The sequence below is a fragment of the Colossoma macropomum genome, unplaced genomic scaffold (assembly GCF_904425465.1).
Source record: "Colossoma macropomum unplaced genomic scaffold, Colossoma_macropomum, whole genome shotgun sequence".
Classification (NCBI taxonomy): Eukaryota; Metazoa; Chordata; class Actinopteri; order Characiformes; family Serrasalmidae; genus Colossoma; species Colossoma macropomum.
The window spans coordinates 28,036,016-28,055,129 of record NW_023494806.1 but is presented as its reverse complement, the minus strand read 5'-3'; the positions used below and the strand labels follow the sequence as shown (position 1 = coordinate 28,055,129).

The 19,114-nt window shown below is 36.7% G+C and overlaps 1 protein-coding gene across 4 annotated transcripts in view; it reads left to right on the top strand.

The window, feature by feature from the left end:
* Positions 1–19,114, top strand: part of LOC118827599 (tetratricopeptide repeat protein 28-like) — a 149,041-nt gene that overhangs the window by 56,193 nt on the left and 73,734 nt on the right. For 3 of the 4 annotated variants that reach the window (XM_036599022.1, XM_036599021.1, XM_036599020.1), the window contains 2 exons: positions 3,881–4,153; positions 5,827–5,957. In XM_036599022.1, coding sequence (XP_036454915.1) covers positions 3,881–4,153; positions 5,827–5,957 — 404 coding nt within the window. Of the gene's footprint in view, positions 1–3,880; positions 4,154–5,826; positions 5,958–19,114 lie in introns of those variants that run through there. The other variant, XM_036599023.1, reaches the window with a different exon arrangement.

Genomic DNA, 19,114 nt, shown 5'->3' with positions numbered 1-19,114 from the left:
AAAGTAATTCCATTATAGTTTGACAAAAGTAATTAGTGATGGATTCCTTTTTGCGTAACTGCCCCTATGATGCAAATAAATACGGATTTTCTGAATGTATTAATGTTACACCTTTAATAGAAAGCAAGTTTTAAATATGGAATCAAATTAATGTTGCTGCTTGAAAAGCAATTTGCCACTGATTTAAACGAGTATGAGAATACATATTAATGTTAAGTACAGTGGAGCAACATAGCAACACTGCAAAGCTATGTGTGTTGTAGTTGTTTTGGCTGGATAGGTAGGCAGCTGAGTGTCTCAATTTGGGCTGCTATCAAGACACAGGTTGTTTCTGGTTTGATTAGCCAGGTGCTATGAGTAATGGGGCTTGAATGGAAGACCTGCAGGACAGCAGTTTCTGAACTTCTTGCTTAGTAAGCTCTGCCACTGTGTCTTTGAGCACCCAGTCTTCTCCCCAAAACATGCCTGCTGGTTCACTGTCTTTGGTAAAATTAAGATTTTTTTTTTGTTATGTTAAGTTTTCATATGTACCTAGTTATTATTTAATACAATACAAAAAATGGCATCTTCGCAAATGAAATCATCTTAATTCTAGTCAATGTTTCCAATATTTCTTGTCTTGATATTAATCTAAATATATTATATACTGTGTTTTGCAAATTATTTAACTTTCAAGTATTATTTTGTAAAACAGTTAATATGTACATTATGTCTTGAAACCAATAAAACTATCTGCTAATAGAGACAGTTTCTCTGGATAAAATTACTGAAGAAAAAATCAAGAAATCAATTGAATAATCTTTCAATATTCAATAACCTGAATAGTATTTTTACAACAACGTTATGAAAAGAAATATTAAATAAATTGACTAGATTTAAGATGTTTTCACATGCCAAGATATTGTTTTTGCAGTATATATTACACTTGTAGAATGTAGTTGAATAATATCTTATTATTATTAAGCTTTTTCTAGACTTGTTCCACAAAGTAATTTATACACCCAGTAACAAATGACAAACTTGATCAGGTTGTCCCAGTTGGATGTAGCTTGTCAGAAATGGATTGTACATCTGACCATTGCTAACACCCATCACCCCCCCCAGCGCCCCCCCCCCACCATCCACCCCACACCCCACATCCACCCCACATCCCTTCGTGAGAGTTGATAGAAACTCAGATTTGCATTAAAATGCATGGAGCAGAATAGCTGGCAATGGCTTGTGAAATGGGCTTAGGATGACTTTAGTCCTTATTCAGATCAGGAGGAGAGTGGAATCATTCTCTGCTACACGACTCTGCTGCAGTCACTAGCCTGCTGTGGGGAGCCATTATATACAAGATGATGATGATGATGGTGTGTGTGGGTGTGTGTGTGTGTGTGTGTGTGATGCTACGGTGACTGTTGTAAGTAGCTTATTGTATGTTTACTGTCATAGTGCTTTTTTCCCCACACCCATCTTATGATTAATGGCACTGCTTGGCATGTCACTTGAAATACAATCATGAGCTATGAATGCGTATCAAAGACACACTACCCCTGCATACATGCACAGCTGTGGGTAAAGCAAGAATGCTGATGTAGAACAATTCTGAGGTGTATCATGTATTTTCTGATCTATATATGCATGAAAATAAGACTTTGGAGAATGAATGTAAGTGTGGTCTGATATTTGCAAGGTCAAAACTAGATTTAGGATACGTATGATGTGTAAGGGTCCAAACTGTATACTTTATACTATACTATACATTGTTTCATCCATTTTTACAGATGAGTTGCGTGCGTATGTAGGATTTGTATATATATATGTGTGTAATGTCAGCAGTCTGCCAGTGCTTGCTTCCATATGGCCTGGCATTGATTTATGTTACTGCTTGCCTCTTCTCTCACTGTTATTCTCTATCTCTCTCCCCCCGCCTCTCTCTATCTGTCTCTAGAGGTCACCTTCTGTGTCATTTTTTCCCCCTTTTGACGTTTATTTCTGTTAAATTTAAAGTAGCACTTTCATTTTTTGCCAACACTTAGTCATATATCAACAACTGATCTTTTCCCAGTTTCAGAAAAATTAAATGAGAAAAACTATTCCATCAATCCACCAAGAATTCTGAACTTCACAGTAGTGTTAAAAGTCTTTTTTAAGACCTTAGGAGAAGATACTGTTGAATAGATAGACATCTTAGAGTTACTTCAGTAAGGTTTTACTACCTTAATATGACCACTGCCCCATGGAGCATTCATTAGTCCTTGCAGTTGCTTCATCACTAAGAGAAATTTCCAAGGCAATTGTTTTTTTCCATAACAGACTTTTAACACTAGTTACTGTTTTATCTCACAGATATTGTAGTGCTACTTCCTGCAATTTTTACTCATATCTCATTCTCCCATAATTTAAGTTCTCATTACTCAATGAGGATTGGATACCTATTTGAATTTTGACATTGCTTGATGTAATAGAATCATTTAATCATTCTTAATGGTCCATTGCTCTAGCAACCAAGATGACCAAATCAGCAGTGACAGACTGTGTGTAATAGGCCATAAATATCAAAACTCTGTCAAAAACTTGGAAAAAAAACTGTTTTATTATAATGCTAATTTCTACTGGTGTCTTCATGGGATCCTTAAGGGATGTGCTTTATTTGAAGCTTGTAACAGAAATATTAATAATATATTTTACCTCGTTTGCAGTTTTACAGTGACTCTTATTGTAAAGAGCTCTGCCATAGAGCTGCTATAATTCATAATCAGAGTCAGTAAGGTGTCTAGGACCTCCAGAAGGAACAATTTTTTTTTTTTTCTCACAAAATTGGTCCCACCCATTGGAAATCAAAATGTGAATGGTTGCTTCCACTGTCACATTCTAATTATGTTGTTGGTTAATCTGACACCTTAGGTCTTCAGTTCAGCTATAGAATTCCCAACCAATGGGAGAGCCAGCTTGGCATTATCTGCCTTGATAGAAGGGAGCAAAACAAATCCCAATCGGAGAATATTTCGATTTCAACTAATACTTAACAATGAAGTATGAGTATTACTACGATACTTGTAGAACAAATTTAAAGATTATATTAATAAAAAATTATCATATATTTTTTTATTTTGCAGAATTTAGGCCCAGAGGGCCGCTGTACTGCAAATCAGACTAGTATTAGGATTGTCAACTGTGAGAATTTATTTCAGATAAGAATTGCGCAAAATGTAGCTAAAATAATGGCACAACGAATGCTGTCTTTTCTTACAAACACTATTTTTAAAAAAAATGTCATATTTGTTACAGAGAACTAATTTACAAATTCAGGCAAAAGTGGCTACATGCTGTGCTTTAGAAAGTATTTAAAAATTAACCAACACTGATAACTTTTATCTCTGCTTCCTCTAAAACAAGCAAAGGACTCTTATACTCTTTGACCGCATGACTGTGTAGCCTAATTTGGATATTTTGGGATATTTTAGTTTACATGCGTTCTCCTACATGTTATAGTCTATACTCTGATCTCTGGGTGCAGCCCAGTGATAGAAAGTGGGTGAAGATGAGATGCTGATGACTGAATATCTTCCAAATCATGTTGCCTTGTGTGTAGCTGAGTACCAGCTGAGTGCCAGCAATAATTAAGCTGATTTCTATTTTTCGCTTGTTTTGTGTCTACATTACTGGACAGTTTGATAACTTTGTAATTGTCCAAGGTGTGTAAACCTTTGACCTCATATTGATTTGAATATTTTGGTGCAATTCAGTATTCTTTTTAAAAATGCATGGAAACAAAAATGTGACCAGAGAGACTCTAACATTGTGGAATTAATGCCGTTGAATTGCCACCTTCAGATGCTTTGCGCTAATACTGTACTGTTTGTCTATACCCTTATTTCTCTCTTCATTACAGAGTCAGTGGAGCCCACCTATCAGCAACTGCAGAAGATGAAGCTGGACAAGAGCCCATTTGTGGTGGTGTCTGTGATTGGACAGGAGCTTCTTTCAGCAGGGCACCATGCTGCCTCCATGGTGGTCCTGGAGGCTGCACTAAAGATTGGAACCTGCAGCCTGAAGCTCCGTGGCTCTGTCTTCTCGGCTCTCAGCAGTGCCCACTGGCTGCTTGGGAATACAGAGAAAAGCACAGGTTACATGCAGCAAGACCTGGAAGTTGCCAAGACTTTAGGTACAAACAATACATTTTGTACTAAAACATGTATTTGTTTGTTTGTTTGTTTTGTAATATACTCATACCAGAAAAAATGCATTATCCTTGTACAGAGGGAAAAAGCAGATCACTGAATTGCTTGTAGTGCAAGAGAATGTAAAGTGAAGTAGAGCAAGTCATGTGATAACTAAAGTAACTATTCCTAATGTGATTCAGTAGTTCAGTGCAAGATAATATTTATTCCATCTTATTACATACATTATGTTTTGATTGTCATATGCTATGATGAAAAAAGTGTGTTTTTTCCCTTTTTTGTGGGTCTCTAGTATACTGTCTACACTCATGTTTCTAGATTGAGAATAATATGATCTGGTCTCCACTTAGTTTTGGTTTTGTGCCAAGGTTTGGCAGCACTTCTGATGTAGGCCTTCTTGACTGACAGTAATAGGGTAGCTTTACTTGTCAAACCCCAGAGAAGTGACGATTAGGTTCAAATGTCGTCAGTGTGAAACACGCTTATAAAATTAACTGCTGTATTTCATAGAAGCTTTGGATGTTCATGACACAGGCAGCGTTCTCCTTACCATGTATTACCATTGTGATACTTTAGTCATGTTTTGTAGGTGATATTTGCTTTGGCCACTTCTTGGAGAAAACGCTTAGATATGATTAATGATGATGATGATTGCCTATTAATGTGACTTTCTAGTAATAGAAAAGTAGGTGTGTAATTCTCAACTTACTACAAATTAAATTTGATTATGATTGTTTATGAATTTATTCAGTGTGTCATAAAATCTCACATTTCACCACAATTGGATTAGATTTTCTGTGACACAATTCTGAATTATTTTTGAAAAATGTGACTGTAGAAAGTATTTACTCAGTATTGTAATACACTTATGCCTTACACTCCTTACACTCTACACTCCACAGTTCACACTGGGCCAAAGAAGAACCTGCATATATTTCAACATAAATGATTTAAGTTTTCAACATAAAAGATTTTTTAAGTGATAGTAGTTCTTTAAAACGATTCTGACTACTGTTAGACTATCAAACATATTTAAAAGCACAGGTTATATCTACTTTTGCTGAAGGCTTGAAGAATGCTGTAAGAAGTTGTTTACTTGTCTGCAGCCATCCTGAAGGGGATGCTCCAGAAGTTTTCCTCATAATCAAATGACAGAGTTACCATTACACTTGAGATTTACATAGCTTATTATCCACTTTTTGGAGGCACTACATGACCTTTTTTTTAAAATCAAATCAATATTTCAGAAAAGCTTTCTGATATTTACGGACAAACAAATTCTGTGTTAATGTCCTACAGTGACTAGAAGTCAGGTGTCTGTTTTGGATTTGTGGACATGACCTGAATTTAGTCTAGCACTAAATTTTAATATCAATGGCCAGAGTTCAGGGTTCTAAGGTTTCTAAGCTCTGGGTCTGGGAAACATTCCAGATATAACTAGATCTAGATGCTAAGGTCAGCCATAACTAGCCTACTTCTCGGTTCTTCTGCGACACATGGAATTTTATCGTTAAAAATTGCATAAAATTTTGGTTTGCGCAGTTGAATTGCTACCTTCAGATTCAGATTGCTTTTTCTGACACCCATTCAGGATAGAACTGTTAAATAAATGCTCAGTAAGACATGCTTGTTGACCTTCTCTTTTCTTCATCGTCAGGTGACCAAACTGGAGAATGCCGTGCCCACGGGAACCTGGGGTCGGCATTCTTCTCTAAAGGAAACTATCGCGAGGCACTGTCCAACCACCGCAACCAGCTAATGCTAGCCATGAGGTTGAAAGACCGTGAGGTAGGCAACTGATGTGTGTTTGTGTGTGAAGTTCTCTTGTGAGAACTGTGCTGTTTCAAATGTCTCTGTGTGTGTGCAAGCATGATACACTGCACAAACATGAAATCCAGTTACTATTCAAGACAGTAAATATAATCTTTCTTGGTTCTATTGAAGCATGGTCCTGCGCATTATTTTTCTATGACAGGTGAACTTGGCTTTATTTAATTCAGACAGGACACTGTGACATTTCATTGCAGCTAGACAAATGTCAGCTGTGTCTGATCAAATCAGTTTTCATTATATGATACACTCTAATCTTTAAGCTCGATGAATTGAAACAGTTTCACTGTTCTTGAGGGCAGTTTGGTACAGTATGAGTTTTCCCCCATCAAAAATTCTGTCTCTTGCATAAGCTGTATGTCATTGTGTATCATACCACATCATGACTTCTCCTCCCAAGAGAAACGGAGAGAGAGAGAGAGAGGGTGAGATGGTGATATTTTGACAAAAATATGACAGCTGTTGTATTCATTCGTTAAAAAATGTAATGAATGTATTTGTATTGTTGGTGGGCTGGTAACTAGTAACTCTTGTCACCATACACCGTCGTGTTATCCATCCTAATATAGGGCTGAGTGTTGTTGGCAACTTCATGGTACGATGCAGTGATAAAACACACCAAATGTGCAACAGACATTTTTTGTCAATGTTTATAATTTGCTTAAAACTGTAGTTCATGTGAGTAAATAACATTAAGGAGAATGATAATGACTTTTTACCACTGTAATTTTAACTCATGGTCTGGCTATGAAATTATAAGTAAGCAAGAAAATGTTTACTAACATGTGCTACACATCACATACAGTACGGTGACATCATCTGTTTAGTAACAGCACTAAAAAAAGAAGCAGTACAACAAACATAGCATAAGTGCAAATGTATAACTGTTAATCTTAACAGGTTACACACTAAATACTCTCTGGAACCACAAACTAAACCACCTCTGTGAATGTGAACTAACAAGTGTACTTGCCTTAACAACAGTTAATAAAGGTTACTAACTTAATTTTCGCACACAACAGCAGCCAATGCACTAATGAATACACTTCACTCTGTGCTCCATTTGTCATGAATGTGTAACAGATGGGGCCTGATGAGATGGGTACAATGGAGCCTTTTATACAAATAATAATGAATAAAGACCAAAACTATAACCATAATGTTTGCCATTCAGACATGAATGCAGTATTTGTTTCAATCACCAATATACACCTTATGTAATGCATAAATTGATCGTATTCAAATTTTGAAACAAGCTCTACCCTAATATCGTGATGAAGAGAGTGATGAAAATCTGTAATGGATAGAGAAATGTAGGAAAGAGATAAGAAAAAGAGGATGACTGTCTAGAATAAGACAGTATATAGCAATTGAGGTAATGTTCATGGATATACTCAGTTGAAATGGTGCAGGTCTGTTGTAGTTTAATTTGTTGAATTATATATTTCAGTATTGACAATGTAAACAGCAGTGTGTCTTATCCTTGCCCTGTGATGTCTGTACACACTTATTCTATTCTTCAGCTGTCAGTCTGAAGTGGCGTATGATGAATTTGAACTTGAACCTGCAAGAGAGGGTTGAAGGTTAGCGCTAAGATAGCTCCCTCTCTTTGTCTTTCCCTTCTCTCTCTCTTTCTCTCTCTCTCCTTCTCTCTCTCTCTCTCTGATTGTTCTGGGTGACAGGTGCTCTCTCAGGCTCACTTCCTGTCAGTCTGAGAGAAGAATGACCGACACTTCCTCCTCGTTCTTATCCAGTCCTGGCAGGCCACTCTTGCATGTGTTTGTCTTCCTTTCAGCCAGAATCAAGATGATTTAAACAGTGCTTTCACACACTCACACACACACAGACGGTGTGCAACCCAAACAGTTAGATATTATGCCCGTTAGATATTAAAGATGCATAAGGTTTTATTCAGTTGTTTAAGATTCATGTGTGTTTTTACAGTGTGCAAAAGAATGTATACAGAGACTAGATCCCACACATATTATAACACGTGTAGGGATTCTTAACGGTAAGCACATTTAACAGTCAGTATGAGACTGTTCTTAATGTGTGTGTTAGTATTATTATGCAGTATTATTAGCCCAAGTTGGCTTGGCATTTGTTTTGATAGATTTGAACAAAGACTTCCATATACAGTGTTCTCAAATTTATTCCATAGATATTACACACAGGTGTTTGTACTGACCTGGGACTATTGCACGTGCCCTTTACAATAGGTTTGAAGGGTTTTTTTTGGGAAAAGGACTTTGCCGTTGCTCTGGCCAACCTGTAATGAAGCATGCCACTAATTCACTGACCAGATGGTGGTTTTTAATGAGGTGTGTGTGTGCTTGTATGTGTCTGTTCAAATATCTTATTTTCAGATAATATTTGATGCCATTTTGTGCCTGTTTTTGTGTTACATGGTGTACGCATGTCATAGAACGTCCAATAGAAAACTAGGACTCTTCCTGAAAGAACGACTAATACTTGTTAAAATACATAACAGTATCAGAAAACTATACTAATTGTTAACTGGTAGGTCACATTTGAAGAAAAATGGAATAAAGAAAAATGCAGAGTTGTCGTTCTCTTCAGCTCTTCGGCATTTTGTGCACTGCATGGCAGATGCATGTGAACATCTATCTGGTAGAATAGAAAAACTTTTAAATGTATATGGAGACTTACCATCTACGCTGACCAGCTTCCATTGACAGAAACATTTAGAGTTTTAAATATTAATTCACCTGTAAAAAAATAAACAAATAAATGATAGTTGAGTACATGTAATGAGCTTATGTATCAGGATAGCTGCACTTAATGACATTCCATTACGGGTATAGAAATAAAGGCAGTAATGTGATTTCAGATACATTATAAAAATAGGGTGATTTAATAGCAAGATAACATTAAAACCAGTCTTGCACACCAAATACAATTTACCTGTTTTTTGTGTGATTATTTAATTTGCCAGCTGTTTGATTTTTGCAACTTTTTCAGGTGAAATTAACTCATGCCACCACTCTCTGTTGCATCTGTGGATGGCATAATAACAACCAAGATGTTAAGGTGTGTTCAAGCAACTTGTAACAAATGCCTAAAGAATTTGTTTGTCTTCTTGCTTCACCGTGTATAGTTCTGCATTTCCAAAAACAGCTTGAACTGGGCTACAATCATCTGAGCTACAAGCAAAAGTTTCAGCACCTGAGTGAGGGGTGAGAGTCTCCGTTCTGCTTTTACTTTTTCCAATCCTTTTTTGTGGGGAACAAAGAATATTTATGTGAGTCTGGCACTTTTCTCTTTTTTCCAAGCCACAAACAACACTGCAAAATCCACGTCTGCCATAGTTTTAGGCAGACAGTTGTATATCACCCAGTATTACATTGTTTCAGAAAACAGTGCAGTTTTCTTGTTTGCCTTGTTTTTTATTATCATCATGTTGTATTTTTTATATTTTTCATTTAATTATATGACTTTTACTAGTTTGGACCTTGCCTTCAATATAATCATAGTTTGAGAGGAGACTGTAGGTCTGCACCAGAATACATTTTGAAAGTAACCTTCCCATTTCTGCAGATAATTCAATATGTAAACAAAGAAAGAAATTAATAATTGGTTGACTGAATCTTACTCCACCAAGAATATTACAACTGATTAGTTGACTGAGAGAGGACAACTGTACAGTAAACTGGTTAAATCACATAAATCAGCACTGCATTCCATATGGTTCACTCTTGCCTCACAAGTAGGTTGCGTCTCAGCTATAGCATTACCTATAAAACATTCTTTCTTCTTTGTGCTACCTCTAGACTTTTTTGGCCATTTGGTATGCTATTAGTGGTAGCACATTTGGCACTTACATTGTCAAAGCAAGAGGGATGTTTTCTTAACTAATGCTCTTGAGTTATCTGTTGTGGGCAAGGGTGAGGTCATGTCTCAACGGCAGTGCCAGTATATGAGTAGCAGGTGTTGTTTCATAGAAATGACCAGTTTTTGGCCACATGCACTAGAGATTTTTCCTAGCCTTCTAGATTTGGCTTGGACTTTAATGGATCAGTTTTACTTACATTTCTTGCCAGTGTTTCTTACTGTTGAAGTTGCTAACTGGAAGTGCTGAGAAAGCTATTTGCAGCCTTTGGTTCTTTTACTTTTCTACTGCTTACAAAAATGCACAACTATATGTATGAACATCTATACAACTATATATTTAAAGGTAAAAAGATCCAGTAACACTTTCTATGAATGTCACCTTTGTAAGCATCTATAAACACATTTATAACATGTTATAATGTATTCACAAGGCATTATAAACATGGTTATAAATATTTATAAAAAAGAATTGCACTGAATTACATTTTATAGCCATGTTTATTATACATTATGAATTGTTAATATAATGCATTATAAATAGTGTTAATAAGATGTTATAATGTCAGTGCCAAAGAAGTCAGTCCCAGCTTGGAGAGCATAAAGTAAAGACAAATACCAAGCTAACGGTGGTGTACATTGACTTTCCCACATTGGGTAAAACACTGATGGCAGCACTAGTTTAAACTCTGACATTTGAAGCCTGTAATGTGCTTTATTGTGTATGTTTTAGAGTTTCAGTAAATTCTTCAGTAAATACTTCAACTTGAAGTCTCACTCTTAACACTGGAGGTGGCTTCACTTTACTTAGAGCGGATAAATACAACTTATGAGCTCTTATAATTTGTTATGATGAGTACTTATAATGTATTATGTTAACAATTCATAGTGCATAATAAACATAGCTATAACATATAATGCATTTTTATAAATATTTATAGCTATGTTTGTAATGTCTTATGAATGCATTATAACATGTTATGAATGTGTTTATAGATGCTTACAAAGGTGACATTCATAGAAAATGTTACCAAAGATCCTTCAGAGGTTGTAGTTAAATCCTATACCTGCATTGTTCTGGTCAAATGATGCTGCGAGATAAAGATAATTTTCTGCACTTTACAGGTGATTTTATTACTTAAAATCTGTGAAACGTGCAGACAGTTAATGATTATGAATAGGACTTTTTTAATACAGCTGAAGTCAGGTTAACCCCTTCAAATGGCAGGCTTATTATGTACTAAGGCTATTATTCAGTAACTACAGGGACTTCAGTGCAAACTGACTGAGCTATTCTTAGACCCCGTTTACACCTGATCACTTCATGTGACTAGTATCTGGATTGTATCCTGAAAAGATTTTAGCCACGTACATTTACACTTGCTAGTCAAAAGGTCTCCGGTTAGTCGGAATGAAAACCAATTGCTGTGTGGGATGGAATATGGAATATGGGACGGTCTGCTCGCTACATGGCAACCAATTACCAATTGTTTATCCATTCAGCCTTTTCTTCCACAGTTTGTTTTGCACAGTAGTGTCTGTTCGTATTGCTATTATGCATTTGTTTTGTCCATTCCCCAACTATGTACGTCCTCCATCATTATCTTCCTTGAAGACACGAATCACATGCCCAGTAATGTATTGTTTGGGGAGGGGTTCAGTTGTCGAATAAGTCTTGAAAAGACGGATGCATTTACACTGCCATAACATGTGGCTCAAAAGCGTCTCAGACCACCTCCTAAAGTGGTTTGAGTAATCGGATTTGTATCTGTTTTAAAAGCATCTTGGGTGTGTTTACACTTGCATTTTTGTAGGTGGCTTGACCTTATCCAGATATAATCCTGATACTCAAGACATATGAAGTGACCAGGTGTAAATGGGATCTTGCGTTATAGAAGGGTGTAATAAAACATACACCTAGCCATTTAAGGGGTTAGGTTAATTCACTTGAACAGAAAGAAACATCGACCTATTCAGACTTTTAATATATTGGAAGTTAATTCATGGTACACAATAATTTGGGACAAATAACACTAAAATACAGAATCTGAAAAGCATGTCATTGTAAAAAAAATTCAATGAGAATGGATTTTGTGAACAGCAGTATTTGCTCTACTCTAACTTAAAATCCCTGAGGTTGGCATTTTAAACTTTGTGTGTGTGTGTGTGCGTGCGTGCGTGCGTGTGTGCGTGCGTGCGTGCGTGCGTGCGTGCGTACATGTGTGTGTGTGTGTGTGTGTGTATGTGTGTGTTTTAAAATAACTCTCCCGCTGCAGTAGAGGTGACGCAGCAGTGTTTCTACCCCAGTGGAACACTTGGGCTGCTGTCAAAGAGATGAATGACTCCCCCAGATTATACCCTCCTCTGACCCCCTCCTCCACCCACCCCCACTTCTCTCCTCTTCCACTCATTTGTCCTTCCCCACTCCCCTCCACCTTAAAAGACAATACTCTCTGCAGGATGAATATGGGAAGAGAGTGAGCGAAGAGTCAGCATGAGGCTTGAACTGTGCTCTCTCATACTATTATAGGCTCATGTTTTATTTAGAGTGTGTTCATGTTTGTTTGTTTGTTTGTGTGTGTGTGTGTGTGTGTGTGTGTATGCATGTAGGGGGGACTTTCTCTTTAAGGTTTGCAAGCGGGCTTATCCAAATTTTTCAGTTTTATTTCTTTGAGCATTTCTTTGCATGTACAAGACCACCAGCAAGGAACTTAGAAGAATGGGTTCCCTGTGCTTTATCTTATCTAATACACATGATTTAACTCATCAGCTAATTATGAAGCCTTCCATGGGCTGGCATCAGGTGTGTTAATGTAGAGAAAGCACAAAAATGCGCCATGCATGAGGTCATCTGGAATGGGATTGGGAAGTCTGGCTACAGCAGCTCTAGCCCAGTGCCCTTGATTCAAATTATGAGCTAATTATGTTTGTTTGGAAAACATATAACATCTCAACACTTGAAGGCTTTTTCAAGTTACACTATATGTATGACAATATTTATAGAAATGCATGATTGGAATCGACCAGGACTGGAATAATTTGTGTTGAATTTGTGCTGCAAATTCCTGATGTAAATAATGTGAACAAGCAAATTTTGTTTGTTCGTTGCTTCTTTGACGGGTAAATAAATTGTAAATTTCATTTTTTTGCTATTTAAATGTCTACATTTTAAATGAATAGCATTTGAATGTCTTAACGAGAAATTTTACTGTAAGGAGAAGCAAGTATTCAGATACGTTTATGTTTGTTATTTAATATATTACCAGTGCCTATATCCACTTCAAATTTAACACACGTCTTTTAACTTTTTGCTTATATATGAACAAAATAAACTCACAATTTCAAAATTCTCCATAGATTTTCAGCAGGATTCAAGTAAGGGGACTGGCTAGGCCGTGCACCTTCACCTTTTTTAGAATCCAGTCTTGAGTTATTTTAACTGTATATTTGGAGTCATTGTCTTGTTGAAGCATCTGTCTTCTCCCCAGATTCAGTTTCTTGGCCAATAAGATTAAAATATCCCCTAGTATGTTGTGGTACATCGCTCCATTCATGTTTTGTTTGACAGGGCCCCAGTATGATATGGTGTTCTTGGGATCATATGCGCACTCTTCTTTCTCCAAACATGTCGAGCTGAATTATTGCCAAAGAGGTCCTATTTTTTGTTTTATCTGACGCATTGTTCCAAAAGAGTTATTATTTATCTAAATACTTATGTGCAAATTTTAAACATAGGCATTTTTGTGGGATGTAGGAATGGAGACGATCATAGCTCAGTGATTAGTAGTTCACTTAACTTTCTCATCGCATATTACTGAACCAGTTGTACTGACAGGGATATATAAACTATTTGCTATGTGTCTGTAGATTTTTCCATTTGAGTATTGTTTAATAATGTTGTCCCTGACAGCTTCAGGAAACTTCACCTTCACCATGATTGCTACTTGTTGCATGTTGCTTAAAATGTTCTTGTCTAATGGCAGTGTCTTTTATAATGCAACCACATGCAATTTTAATTTTTTTGCTGCATAAATATGTAGTTATTTTTAACTGTCTATGTATATTCTTATAAATACATACTTATTTGTTCATAGTAAAAGTCAAAAGATATGTGCAAATTCGAACTGGATATATGTACTGGAAGTAGATCTGGGCGATATGGCCAAAAATGTTATCACAATAAACAAAATTCATATCGTTTGATATCGATTTTTGCTGTTTTTTGTTGTAAATTGCTGTTTAAAACTATCCTTTATGGTCAGAACATGACAAACACTTCCCAAACCGTGGAACATTTCACAAATCTGTCATGGGATAGTGGGAGAAAGTTTCTGGCTGGCTGTTTTTACCAGCTGGAAAAGCACGGGCGCAATTTTTGTAATAGTCATAATTTAAGAAAGAAAACAGATTATTTTTAGCCATCTGGTGACGAGTGCAAGGCTATCCCTTTACAAATGCTAAACAAGTGGCCAACAACAGTGCTAAACTGTTTAGTTTCTCAACAACGTCAGCTTAGTACAAACAGCAAACATTAGCTGGCTCGGTACGTCAGTAATGGATCACGCCGCCTTACTGCCATCGCTCCTACCACATCAATGTATTCAAACACCAGCTAGCAGACGTCTGGATTTCTCCATAGTAATTTGAGGGGTGAACCGCAATATATGTAACACCACACAAACAGAGTCCTCCTTTTAAGTACATTTAAACTGAAAGTGGTGCTTTAGTGTCTTGTCTACAGTATCATCAATCCCCCGTGTTGGGCAAGTGACGGAGCGCTGCTTCAAGTTAGCCAGCTGCGAAAAACAGCTAGCCTGGAAAGATAGCACAGCCTCACAGCTTCCTCAGTTTACTTTCGTTTAAATCTTGCATGAACACACTTCTTTCTTTTACTTTTGTATATAAAGTACATGTGACGACCCTTTTTTTTTACTCATCACCCCCTCCTTCTCTAATAATGCCCCCTCCTTCTCTAATCACTCGGAAGTGCGCCCTCTCCTGGCGACAGCTGAGTAGTGTCGCTTTCCCTGCAGTAGAAAATGCCACCACAGCTGTTGCTAGAACCTGGAAGTGTGAGAATGGTGTATTATATCGATAATTTATCAGATATTTCTTATAGTTCTATCGAGGAAAGTTTTATCACGATACTTATTGTTATCGTTTTATCGCCCCGCCCTAACTTGAAGTACAGGGTGATTCAAAAAGTTTCTTTCGATTTCAAAGCGCCATATTTTTACAACCGTGAGGCACCTAGGAACCAATCACATACCAAATAAAAGAGGGGGTCCCAGAGTTTCTGACTGTCAGTATGGCAGTGGACCTCCAATAGCTCAGAGCATTCATCATCAAAAGTTCACAGTCATCACCAGATCTCACGCTGTGTGACTTTTTTTGTTGGGGTACATTAAAGATTCTGTTTATGTGCCACCTCTCCCAACAACACTGGATGATCTCCGAATTCGCATTGAAAGAGCTGTGAGTACGGTGACACCTGATATGCTCAATCGAGTATGGGATGAACTTGACTATCACGTTGATGTTATCTGTACAGCTGGACGAGGTCATATTGAGCACTTGTAAAATTACATAATAAACTTTATGCTCACTTAAACCATTTACAATTTACTGTATTGTTCTGTAATGATTTACAAAAGAAATAAATCATGTTGAAATCAGATGAATCTTTTTGAATCACCCTGTATATTAAACAAATATGTCTGAATATTTGTTTCTCCTTACTGTATATTTTGTAGCACCACTTGTACAACATATAATAAAGCATATTGCTGTATGTTTATAAATATTTGGATATATATTAGTGAACACTTCATTATAGTATTATTTAGTATGGAAATTTTGACATTGTAGTCTTTGTTAATGTAAATATCACTGCTACAGTAATACTTTTTTTTGTTTTGATACTACTTATGTCAGTTCTAGATTAAACACATACATTTGAAGTTTGTAACACATGCATGCAACATATTTTTACTTTCTTTTTTTTAGTTGCTGTTTTTCAGTTAATCACTTTGTACATATATCAACATAAAGCCTAACTTTGAATATTGCTGGAGGAGCATATTAGTTTGTTAGCCATCTTTCTGCTGGTTGTTAAACAGAATTGCGAATGCATAGGGTATGTTTAGATTTCAGATTTTTTTTTTTTGGTTTTGGGCCTTTGCTTCATTTGTATGTAATTTGTGTTTGCAAACTTACTTGCATTCATACTAGAAATGTGCTAAGGCCCTTCTGATATATTTATATAGGCTATACGACTCATATTAGTAGGGAATTCTATGTCTTCTATGAAAATAAGTGGTTCTTTATCTGACATGTCTGTGTCCATGCATGAGTTAGGCCTGCCCACTGCCTACGTGTTTCATAATAGTGTGTTCATTTAGCAATTAAAGTTTCGGGTGAAGAGCAAAAAAAAATTGTAACTGTCTTTGGCCATTGGCTGATTTGGCTGTTAAAGAATGGGTGCTATTGTTCACGTGCTCTCTATAATTGGTCTTTTTATGATATATGCGGTTGTTTAGAGTGCTGCATGTACTATAGATATCCATATTGCCCATCCCTAATTGAACTGAATTTATTACCATATCCTTTGATATTCAAACAGGTATGCTAGAGCAGACTGATACTCTGCTTTTCAGTGTCTACAGTGTCATCCAGGATTGCTGTCAAGCCCCTATTAATATGAGGTTTACTATAAGGATTGATGAATAAACTTTGCTTGATTTGCGTGAATCTGGTTTCACTGCTAGTCAAAATGTGTCTGCGGTGACCTGTGGGGATATTTGTTTCTGTCATGAACAACTGTAGTGTGTGTGCACACAAGTGCTATCTTGTCTTAGCGGTTCAGCAGTGACACACTGCGTTTACTCATACCTAATGTTGAAGAATGAGTGTAGGGATTTTGTAGTTACTGTAGAGGCTGGGATCAATAACTTGTGTTCCGACCTTTTGCTGCTGGAGGAGGACATGCATGGTAGGGACACAATTCATTTTAGTGAAGTTATATGTCTTGTAGTTTTTGTCTCTCTGGTCTGTTGTTCACCTCAAATCACTGGCAGTGAAATGACAGTGTGAAGAACTGTGAAAACAGTTGTAGACACAAAGTGAAAATAATTGTAGAATACTGAAATACAGCTGATCATTGCCGTTGTATTGAAAATCCTTATATGAAGGTTGTTAACAATTAGCATTGAATTGTTTAGAAATAGAAGCTCTGTTTGTGTGTGTGTATGTGTGTGTGTGTGTGTGTGTGAGAGAGAGAGAGAGAGAGAGAGAGCCATGCAAGGTTATTTTAAAAAAAAGCCGCATTGTCCATATCTCCAGATCCAGTTCCACTGTGCATTCAAATCCCAACAATAGCGTCCTATCCAATCAATACATGCCCTGTCAGCAAGACGAATGTGGGCTACAGATGGACCATTCTAATGAGAGAGAGAGAGAGAGAGAGAGAGAGAGAGAGAGAGAGAGAGATGGAATTAATATAATTACAGTTTAAGGAGCATGTCACACATAAAAAGACTATGCTTCTCATAATCTATTATAGATTTTATTATAAAATTTTCATATACACATGATACATTGACTCACGGTGACTATATTTGACATATAGTGTGTTGGCGTGTGTATCATATGCAGAGCAGGACCACCATTGCCTTGACAGGCACCACATTCTGCATGGTAATTGGTCATTAAAAGGTTAAAGGTCAGGGACATGCTGTGAAACAGCTATTCCTTCTGGGCATTGTTCATCGTTAGACAGTCATTCTTCTCAGCAGCACAGTTACTGTTTCTGGTGTGTCTGTCAAGTCATTTATTCATTGATTTTTTTTTTTTTTTCATTCACTCTGTGTGTGTGTGTGTGTGTGTGTGTGTGTGTGTGTGTGTGTGTTTGCATGTGTGTGATTGGTTATAAAAGGAAAATGGCAAGACCTTGCAAAAGATATAGGCGCAAGCGTGTAACTTGGCGTGTAACTGTGCAGCATTTTGTATTGTATCATTCTCTCAATTCAATGTGCACATTCATCAAACAATACATTCAACAGATTGGAGCAAATAAAGTAGACAATGTAATGCTGGTTATATTGCATGATCTGTAATAAAAATTGAACAAGCAATGAGGTCAGATCCTCAGTTCTCTGAAAATTACTTCCTTTTTACCTCAAAATCGAGATAGTAGCTCAGAGCTAGCACGATATGGCTCCTTTCTAGTGCATCATTATAAAAATAATGTACTTCAATTTTGAGTGCTGTAATTCACTGAAAATGGAAATAGTATATTACCATAATATTAGCATAATCTTCAAAAAAACATGTGATACTGTATGAATCGGTACACCCCTAGTAAATACTGTATTTAGTACGTCTTGATTAGCATCATGGCTGCATAATGACATGCAAGGAAATGCTGATGGTGAGAAGGACTGGCAAGTCGAGCACTAATGGGTGTTACCCTTTGAGCCTTGACATGTGCTTGAATGGCTGCTTGGTTTCACAAAGAGAAACCCACAATATATAAATTACTACCCCAAGCACATTAAAATAATAAGACCCTAAGCACATTAAAAGAAAAGAATTAAGAAAAAAACCCTGCAGCAATGTGTTGTGATAAAATCTGCATTTATATTTCAAGGTTACATGTTTTAGGACTATTCAGGTTAAAAATTTTGCCTCTGCGATCATTTAAAGCGATGGCTTGCACAATTTTCCCTTTATCCAAAATAGGTCACTCCTTAGCCCAGATATATCAGCCAAGACATGCATGGTGTGTGAAGCAAACTTCGAATACCAAACATGATTTGGCTGATTGACTACTTTTCGGTTAAGGGGCAAACTAAATAAATCTGATTTTTGGCCAAACTAAAATTTACTTAGATTTTTGGTCAAAAATATCATCAAAAATCTAATTTAACAAAGACTATCTTGTAAAGAAGCAAACTTCAGACACTAAAGATCTCTGGCTTGATCTTGGCAGAATTATTTCCACAACTTGTATGTATGTGTGGGCATGCATTGTCACTATTTCATCTTCTCTTGCTGATGCTACATTTATATCAAAGTGCAGCAACATTGGATAGCAAGGGTGCGTGAGTGTATCTGTGTTTAGACACGCTCTGGAGTTCATTTCTTTCCACTGAAGCTTTAATGTGATTTAACGTGACTTAATGATAAGAAGAAGAAAGCACCTTAAGCACGAAAGAGAGACAGATCAAGCCTTGCATACAAACTCGGGGAGATTGAGAGAAAAGCTT